The sequence below is a fragment of the Lucilia sericata genome, unplaced genomic scaffold (assembly GCF_015586225.1).
Source record: "Lucilia sericata isolate MDLA Ls3-8-SP2 unplaced genomic scaffold, ASM1558622v1 Contig005390F_arrow, whole genome shotgun sequence".
Taxonomy (NCBI): Eukaryota; Metazoa; Arthropoda; class Insecta; order Diptera; family Calliphoridae; genus Lucilia; species Lucilia sericata.
The window spans coordinates 7,395-17,595 of NW_023997525.1; the positions used below are offsets into that span (position 1 = coordinate 7,395).

At 31.9% G+C, this 10,201-nt stretch overlaps 1 protein-coding gene across 1 annotated transcript; it reads left to right on the forward strand.

The window, feature by feature from the left end:
* Positions 1 to 4,623: 4,623 nt before the first annotated feature.
* Positions 4,624 to 9,825, forward strand: LOC119615493. Its single transcript, XM_037971496.1, has one exon. It carries the CDS (start codon positions 4,624 to 4,626, stop codon positions 9,823 to 9,825), a length of 5,202 nt encoding a protein of 1,733 aa, XP_037827424.1.
* Positions 9,826 to 10,201: the final 376 nt, after the last annotated feature.

The window sequence follows — 10,201 nt, forward strand, 5'->3', positions numbered from 1 at the left end:
TTATAAACTACTAGTAACATCGATGTTTGCTGGGTTTAAGCGCAACATTTCTGCATGTATTGTTGAAGGGAGTCTTAAATGGGGCTGTATGTGTAAAAATGCATAAAAATTTTTGTTAAATAAGAAATTTATTTGAATGCATAATTTAAAGTGTTTATCCCTTGAGTTCAAATAAGCGACCTTCAAATATTTTTACTAACTATAAACATACTAAGAGAATACAGGGTGTGGCCGAATACTTATTAACGAAATAGATAGATAGATAGATAGATAGATAGATAGATAGATAGACAGACAGATAGATAGATAGATAGATAGATAGATAGATAGATAGATAGATAGATAGATAGATAGATAGATAGATAGATAGATAGATAGATAGATAGATAGATAGATAGATAGATAGATAGATAGATAGATAGATAGATAGATAGATAGATAGACAGATAGACAGATAGATAGATAGATAGATAGATAGATAGATAGATAGATAGATATATAGATAGATAGATAGATAGATAGATAGATAGATAGATAGATAGATAGATAGATAGATATATAGATAGATAGATAGATAGATAGATAGATAGATAGATAGATAGATAGATAGATAGATAGATAGATAGATAGATAGATAGATAGAATAGATAGATAGATAGATAGATAAGATAGATAGATAGATAGATAGATAGATAGATAGATAGATAGATAGATAGATAGATAGATAGATAGATAGATAGATAGATAGATAGAAAGATAGATAGAAAGATAGATAGATAGATAGATAGATAGATAGATAGATAGATAGATAGATAGATAGATAGATGGATAGATAGATAGATAGATAGATAGATAGATAGATAGATAGATAGATAGATCTTATAAGTATTAATTTACAACTTTTGTAATTGTAGTAAATTTACCGAACCATAGTATTCTTAATCAGCCGACCACGTCCTGTAAATTTATGTTGCACATCTTGAACTTTTAGTCCTGTTACCCACATTAACAATGTTGCATACATTAGAGACGACTAGGAAAGTACAGTGTTTTTATTACATATACATACATAAATGCTTAAAATATTAATTTAAGCTTATAATAATGTTTTTATTATAAATTATGTTTTTGTTTCTTTGTCCTGTATGTAAGTATATGAAAAATATTTGAATTTGAATATTCATAAAAAAGTATGAGCAGCTAAATGATATTTTAAATAAATATTAGTGTAAGAAATAAAGGACAAGGTTTGTATAATAAAATAATAAAAATTATTAAATCTTTGCAAATTGCAATATATTTTTATACGGCATTATTACAGCACTGCATTATCATGGATATTTAAAACTCTTTTTACAAATCAATTCTGTGGCATTGAATTTCTTAAAGTTGTTTTTATATATTTATCTAACATCTTTGAATATTTCTTAACAAAATATGCCATCAATTTTATTTTCCATTTATATTGTTTATAAATGACGTTATGTGTGTAATTGATTACACATATGTATTATGTTATTATTAAATTTAACTTGTCTTTAATAAGAACTAAATTTTATTTCTGTATTGTTTTCACAGACATTTAAAAAAAAACATTTCAATTGTTTGGTCTCTGTTTTATGTCATTTGGTATTTATAGGTTATAGACATATTTTTACGTAAATGTTTTATTTTTTTTTACAATTTCTTTTAATATTTTATTACCTAAATAATATTTAATATGTTTATTATTGTATTTATGGTAAATGATAAATGAACTTTTCTAACATTCTCATGGTCACGCAGTTATGTCAAAAAGATAAATATTATGTGTTTTTTTTTTTGTAATTTCGGTAGATATTTTATGAGTTTTTTTTCAATGTTGCAATATATGATATTTAATATCACCAAGGTTTTATTGTAATAAAATAAAAATAGCAAAACTTATGTAAATGGAAATCAAATCATTAAATTGAAATCAAACTTTTTCTCGTTCCAAAATTATTTGAAAATTATTTGAAAATAGGTATGTGATAACTTTCTTAGGAATATTGGTCATGTTCATCGTTTTATTTTGATTACACAGTTTACATGGACTGGCGGACATAGCTTTTTGGTACACTTAAAGGTTATAGGAACAATATTTCCATGAGTTACAAACATCAGCAAAAAACCCTTATACCCTTCTCATAATAGGATCTTGCCATGGTTATCTGATAGGATCCAAAGGAACCAAAATATTATGTAAAAATTTGGAATTGATATTGAATTTTGGGAAAATTTCCATAAAAATGTTTTTTATATTGAAAATGTTCCAAATCGTTGCAAAACCTGAATTGGTAAAAACTTTTGAGTTAGAATATGTGAAAAGCGCTGTTCCGATAACATTTCAGAACAGACCTATTTATTATTCTAAGACAATATAGTTATGTATGTCCGCCTATTCAAAGCACAATAGAGTCCGAACGAAAATGAAAATGGGCAATATCGGTTCTCGATTTCTTCTAGACCCTATACAACAGATCTCTTAAAATACTGCTTAAATAGTCATATGGGCAATTTCATGTCAAGTAGACATTTTGGTCATACAGGGTTTTATTTAAATGAGTGTAACATTTCACATATTGGTCCTAGCAAAAATTGTCCAAATGTCTTCATTTAAAAAAAAAAAAAAAAAATATTTTTTTTTTTCCGGAAGACATCGATTTTAAAAGACGAGGGTCACTTGACACGAAATTCCCCAAATATATTTTCCAGCAATCGTAATACAATTTTGCACAAATTTATGTTATGCATTCAGAAATAATAAATAACCCAGCAAAAACTTGGTAACGACTTTCAGTTAAACAACTACATACTTACTTTTCAATAACTACTACATACTGCATTACTTTTAAGTACTTTTATAACGACTTATATACATACATACAAACATATACGTAAGTACTTTATTTAGAGTTTTGCCGTTTGCACATTCTATGTACGGTGTTGTGATTCCGACAGCGAACTAACGAACAAGAAGCCACATGAACATTTATTGTGCTTTAATGCTATTAAATAATTACAATATTTTTGAAAGCAGCATTTTAACTCATTAGGTTACCTGGGTTGCTCGCTAGTTAGCGAGTTCACTATGGCCCATTGTGATACCCTTAGAATTGCCATTCCCTTATGTTTAGAGTTTGTACATAAAGGAAATTGTTTAACACCCCCCCCCCCCCCCCCTAATTTCGTTGACTACTCATTAGTTCACTCGTACGCCTTATGGGATATTGTGATACCCTTAGAATTGCCATTCCCTTATGTTTAGATTTTGTACATAATGAAGAATGTTTTCCCTCCCTAATTTCGTTGACTACTGTAATAAAACCGATCATGTTTGGTTGGTTAACGTGTTGGTTCATTGCGCGCGAACACTGAACTGCCACGTTTCCACGTCTAACAGAACTGATCATGTTTACTAGTGACGCATCTCTGAGACAGTTCAGATCATGAACCAAAAAAGGTCGAAAAGTCGAAGTCGACTATTTTGTTCCAAAACGTCAATAACTCGACTATCGTCTATAAAAAAAGTCGAAAAGTCGGAAATAGTCGAAAAAAGTGGACAATTCGAAAAAGGTAAAAAAATAACAACTCTGAAATAGTCGGAAAAACTCGAAAAAAGTAAAAAATAGCTGAAATAGTCGGAAATAGTCAAAAAGTCGACTATTTATAAAATACTAAAAGTCGAAAAGTCAACTTTTAATTAAATGAAATATCGACTTTTAATTAAATGAAATATCGACTTTTCAAAAAATGCTAAAAGTTGAAAAGTCGACTTTTAACTAAATGCAAAAATTCGAAAATCGACTTTTATCTTCAACTATAGAAGCCTAGATAGAGTAGTCTGTGCTCTTGTAAGGCTGGGCAGCCACATAGAAGGTGCTGTACCGATTCCTCTTCTTTCTCGTCCAAACAGCTTCTACAGTAGTTATAACTCATTACTTTCCGTAGAAATAATAACGAACTTATCAATCCATAAAGATCTCTCACCATAGTGAGTGTTTAGCCCTTAGTGGGTTAATTAATCTTATTATTTTTATTATTCCTCTTCCTTATTCTCTTAATACGTATGTACATATGTTTGCAATATATGTATTTAGTATTTACTCACTAATGTTTACCATTATTATTTCTCTTATACATTGTTTGGAAATTGTCTCATCAGTTTTAACAACAACAAAATAACTTTAACAACCGTAAGCATCCACTCTACACAATGTTAGCACACATTTGTAGATGGTGCATTACAACAACGAATTAAGTAATATTATTGTCGTTATTGCATATTAAAATACAAATTATTCAAGGTTAACTTCTTTATTGCAACTTTCCAGTAGAGAATGTAGATCAAATGAAGAAAACATGTATACAGATTTTTTTTAGTAAATTTTTAGCTGCTGATGAGACAAGTAACAAATATTCATTGTAAATAAAGGAAAAGCAAACAATAAAGAACTTTGTATTAATTTTAAATTGAATAAAGGTCTATTTTTTTTGGATTGAACCAAGGGATTTGAAAACGATCAAATCTACACATAAGGTCCTTCGAACCGGATCCCGGATTTAAAATAAAGGTTTTGAATAGATAAAAATTATAACAAAATGTCTCATAATAATACTCCTAACAATACTAATAAAAGTTTACTAGAGCAAACTCCATCTGAATTTGATATAACAATAAATAAGTTTCGTGTAAAAATTTTGCAACGGAATCGACTTATAAAACGTGTTACAGATATCAGTTGCCAATGTTTTGAAGAGATGTCATACACAGAACTTGAGGTTAAATTAGAACTGCTCGAACAAAAGTACAAACAATTTGAGACTATACAATCAGAATTAGAAAACATTGATGAGTCACAAATCGAGGAAGATTTTCGAGACAAATTTGAGGATATATTTTGCGCAGCTAAAGCAAAAATCATTAACAAATTGTCGCTACACAAAACTACAACTAACCCCTTGTCGAGTACTCAAATTAATCAACACGAACCTTCATCATCGAGAGCTAAGGTGAGTCTTCCTAGACTTGAGCTACCATCGTTTAATGGACAACTTAATCAGTGGCTCAATTTCTTCAACATGTTTTCGGTAATGGTTGATAAAAATGATGAATTATCAAATGTTGAAAAATTTCAATATTTAAAGTCATGTTTGACCGGCGATGCGTCTCAACTAGTTCAATCGTTAGAAATTACAGCAAACAATTACTGCAAGGCTCTAGATCTGCTTATATCACGATATGACAATAAACGTTACATATTTAATTCTCATATTCAAGAAATATTTAAAATTCAAAGAATGTCAAATCCAAACGTAATACAATTACGAAACTTCGTTGACTGTATTAATGGAAATCTTCGAGCTTTACAACCATTTGCATCAAAAAATCAGATTTCAGAAGGCATAATACTACAATTAATTGTCTTAAAGTTAGATATAGAAGTTGCAACAAAATGGGAAGAAGAAGTTTCTAACAATGCTAAGCAAAATAGTACAGACTCATTTTATTTACCAACATGGGGTGAGTTATCAAATTTTCTTGAACGAAGATGTCAATCCTTCGATATTATCGCAACCAACACAACATCCAGATCATCTCAATTCATACCTAGAAAACAAACTTCATTCGTCGTTTCTGGTGATCAATATTGTAATCTTTGCGAAGGTTCGGATTATCATAACCCCTTCAAATGTTCATTTTTTACGAATATGGATCCTATTTCTCGTTATGAATTAGTAAAACGAAAGGGTTTATGTTTAAATTGTTTATTCCCTAACCACATATCTAACAATTGTCCTTCGAGTAATCGTTGTCAACACTGTCGAGTAAGCCACCATACTCTACTACACAGAGAAAAGGCTAAACAAAATCCAATTGCTGCCGACAATGTTACCACAAATGAAGGTAACTCAAATTGTAACACTCCAACTGTACTAAATGTATCAAGAAGCAGAAGTGATGTCGTTCTGGCTACAGCTTTGGTGGAATTGTCTGTTGCATCTGGAAAAAAAATGGTGGCTAGAGCATTGTTGGACTCAGCCTCACAATTACATTTTATTACTGAAAGAGTTGCCCAAACTCTTCATTTACCCCGTCAAAAAACTGATTTAGATATCTCAGGGATTGGTGATAATTCGATTAAAGCATATTACCAATGTTCACTTACACTTAAGTCTACGAATTACCCTCAAATATCTTTTATTAATGCTATAATACTTTCTTCAATAACAACATGTCAGCCACAAAAATACATTAATACAGAATCTTGGAATATTCCCACAAACATAAAACTAGCTGATCCCAATTTTAATCAGCCCGGTTCAATTGATATACTCCTTGGTGCCAGTATTTTTTATGAATTTCTTATGGTAGGTCAAATAAAACTTCGAGATAATCTTCCTATTTTGCAAAAAACCTCCTTGGGTTGGATAGTAGCAGGCGCAATATCATCGATAGCGCACTCACCATCAGTACCACCAAAAAATTCCGTATTTAGTGCTACAATTCTCGATAAATTAAACGATTGTTTAGAAAAATTTTGGACAATTGAAGATCACCACAGAATAAACAAGGAGGAAAACAATAATGATTGTGAGCGATATTTCGAAGAAACAACGTATAGATGTCCACAAACAAACAAATTCGTTGTTAGATTTCCATTTAAACCAAATGCTCAAAAACTGGGGGAATCATATGATATCGCACTTAAAAGATTTCTGTTGTTAGAAAAACGATTAAAATGTGACAAAAAACTTTATGATGAGTATTCATCATTTATTAATGAATATATAGAAATGAACCATATGAAATTACTGCCAAGAAAACAGGTGTCATCCAAATTGTTAAATTATATTCCTCATCATTGTGTAATTAAAAACGACAGTTCTACAACACGACTTCGAGTCGTATTCGATGCGTCGTGCCAAACTTCTAATGGTCTGTCGCTAAATGACATTCTTCTTACTGGACCTACACTGCAGGATGACTTGTTCACCATCTTATTTCGTTTTCGTTTACATCGTTTTGTTTTAATGGCTGACATTGAAAAAATGTTTCGGCAGGTCTTCGTCAATCCAGATGATTTAAGGTTTCAATGTATTTTGTGGCGTAATTCATCGATGGAAGAAGTGGATGTTTATCAATTACAAACCATTACATATGGCACTAGCTGTGCCACATTTTTAGCTACAAAGTGTTTACAGCAACTTGCTAAGGATAATGTAGATGTTTTTCCAACAGGTGCTGAAGTTACCCTTAAAGATTTCTACGTAGATAATCTAATGACTGGTGCTAATACAATAGAGGAAGTTATCGAAATAAAAAATCAAGTTGTTCAACTGTTAAAGATTGGTGGATTTCCATTACGAAAGTTTGCATCAAATGTTCCTGATATTATTAAAGATATTAGTTCATCAGATAAAGAACAATTAATAAAAATACATGGCACAGAGTTCATAAAGGCACTCGGTTTAAAATGGTCACCAAAGGAAGACAATTTTCTTTTTAACTACGAAATACCATTATCAAGGACAAAAACAACGAAACGTAAAATTTTATCCCACATCGCCACATTTTTTGATCCATTGGGTTGGATAAATCCTATCATCGTAAGTTGTAAAATTTTAATGCAACACATGTGGACACTTAAACTTTCATGGGATGAAAGCGTACCCCAATGGATTGCCACACAATGGGAAGATATTTGTCAACAAATGCCGCAAATAGCTGAAGTTAAAATACCAAGGTTAGTACAAATAAATTCTGATACTGAAATTCATGCCTTTGCTGACGCAAGTACAAAGGCCTATGGAGCATGCATATATGCTGTTTCCAGAATAGATGGTACATCGTCATTGTTGTGTGCAAAATCACGTGTTGCTCCGATTAAACCAATTACATTACCCAGACTTGAACTATCAGCTGCACTTCTATCCTCTGAGCTACTTAACGAGGTATGCAACATAAAAAATGTTTCCCCTAATAACATTCATTGCTGGAGTGACTCTTCAATTGTACTATCATGGATAAAAGGAGATGCAGCAAAATGGAACCAGTTTGTGTCTAACAGAGTTCAAAAAATCAAAAATATTACGTCAAATTTTGAATGGCACTATTGCCCAACAGCAGAAAATCCAGCAGACTTAGTGTCTAGAGGAGTAAAAGTTGCTGATCTCATAGACAATAAATTATGGTTTGAAGGCCCAGAATTTCTCCTAAAAACACGCAATAATTGGCCACAATTACCACATCACAATTATGAAGATATTCCTGAAGAAAAAACTAAGGCTGCGACTCTCATCGTAAATCAATCACCAAATATATTCTTCGATTTTAAATACATCAATAATTACAAAAAGACTCTAAGAATTTTTGCCTATGTGAATAGATTTATTGCTTTAGTTAAAAAAACAAAGGAAGTTAAAAGGGGTCATATCACACTTGATGAAGAAAATCAAGCATTATTAAAAATCTGTACTATTATTCAAGTGGAATCCTTTTCTGAAGAATATAAGGCATTGTCCAAAACTAACGTTATAAATCACCAATCAAAATTAGTACAACTCTCACCATTCATCAAAGATGGTCTTATTCGTGTAGGCGGTCGTCTTCAGAATTCATCGTTGTCTTTCGATGCCATTCACCCGATTGTATTGCCTAATCATCACCCATTTGTTCGAACACTCATTAATCACCATCATCGAATCCACATGCACGCTGGAACTCAAACACTCAACAGTCTTCTTCGTGATCGCTTTTGGATTATAGATGCTCGGAACACAATTCGCCACACCATACACAATTGCATTATTTGTTATCGTTGTCGACCCCAAATATGTCAACAAATAATGGGATCATTGCCTAGAGATAGAGTCGAACCTTCATACCCATTTACTATTACCGGAGTGGACTATTGCGGTCCGTTTTCAATTACTCATCGTATAAGAGGTAAGCAACCAACAAAGGTATACATTGCCGTATTTATTTGCTTCACAACAAAGGCTATTCATATGGAGGTTGTAATGGATCTTACCACAATAGCATTCATAGCTGCTCTAAAACGATTCATAGCCAGAAGAGGCAAATGTAATACCATATATTCAGACAATGCTACCAATTTCGTTGGAGCAAATAAGGAACTGAAATTATTACTTCAACATTTCCTATCATCGGACCACATAGCTGCCGTCAGCGAGAACTGTAACCAACAAGGTATAAAGTGGAAATTTATACCTCCCCGTTCCCCACACTTTGGAGGTTTGTGGGAAAGTGCAGTAAAACAAGCTAAATATTTTCTTCGTAGAGCTGTGGGCACCTATCTCTTTTCGTATGATGAACTACAAACCGTATGTTGCCAAGCTGAAGCAATAGTTAATAGTAGACCACTTACACCAATGTCCAGTGATCCCGATGACCTTCGCGCAATAACTCCCTCACATTTCCTCATCGGTCGAACAGCTCAAACAGTACCAGAACCTTCTGTCGAACATTTTGTGTCAGGAACACTTAAACGATATCAACAAATTCAATGGGCTCAGCAACATTTTTGGCAAAGATGGCAAAGGGAGTATCTGAATGAGTTGCAAAGAAAACGTAAATGGACTACCCAGTTTGTAAACTTACAGCCGAATGATATGGTACTAGTTAAAGAAGATAATTCACCACCAATGAAATGGCATCTAGGTCGCATAGTGGAGACAATAAAGGGCCCAGATGACAAGGTTAGAGTTGTTGTTGTCAAAACTAGTGATGGTCAACACAAAAGAGCTATTACAAAAATATGTAAATTACCAATAAATTGAACCAGCATATGGCGGGGGAGTATGTTTAGCCCTTAGTGGGTTAATTAATCTTATTATTTTTATTATTCCTCTTCCTTATTCTCTTAATACGTATGTACATATGTTTGCAATATATGTATTTAGTATTTACTCACTAATGTTTACCATTATTATTTCTCTTATACATTGTTTGGAAATTGTCTCATCAGTTTTAACAACAACAAAATAACTTTAACAACCGTAAGCATCCACTCTACACAATGTTAGCACACATTTGTAGATGGTGCATTACAACAACGAATTAAGTAATATTATTGTCGTTATTGCATATTAAAATACAAATTATTCAAGGTTAACTTCTTTATTGCAACTTTCCAGTAGAGAATGTAGATCAAAT

Coding starts and splice junctions, on each gene's coding strand:
- LOC119615493 (XM_037971496.1), top strand. CDS start 4,624: ATGTCTCATAATAATACTCCTAACAATACTAATAAAAGTTTACTAGAG.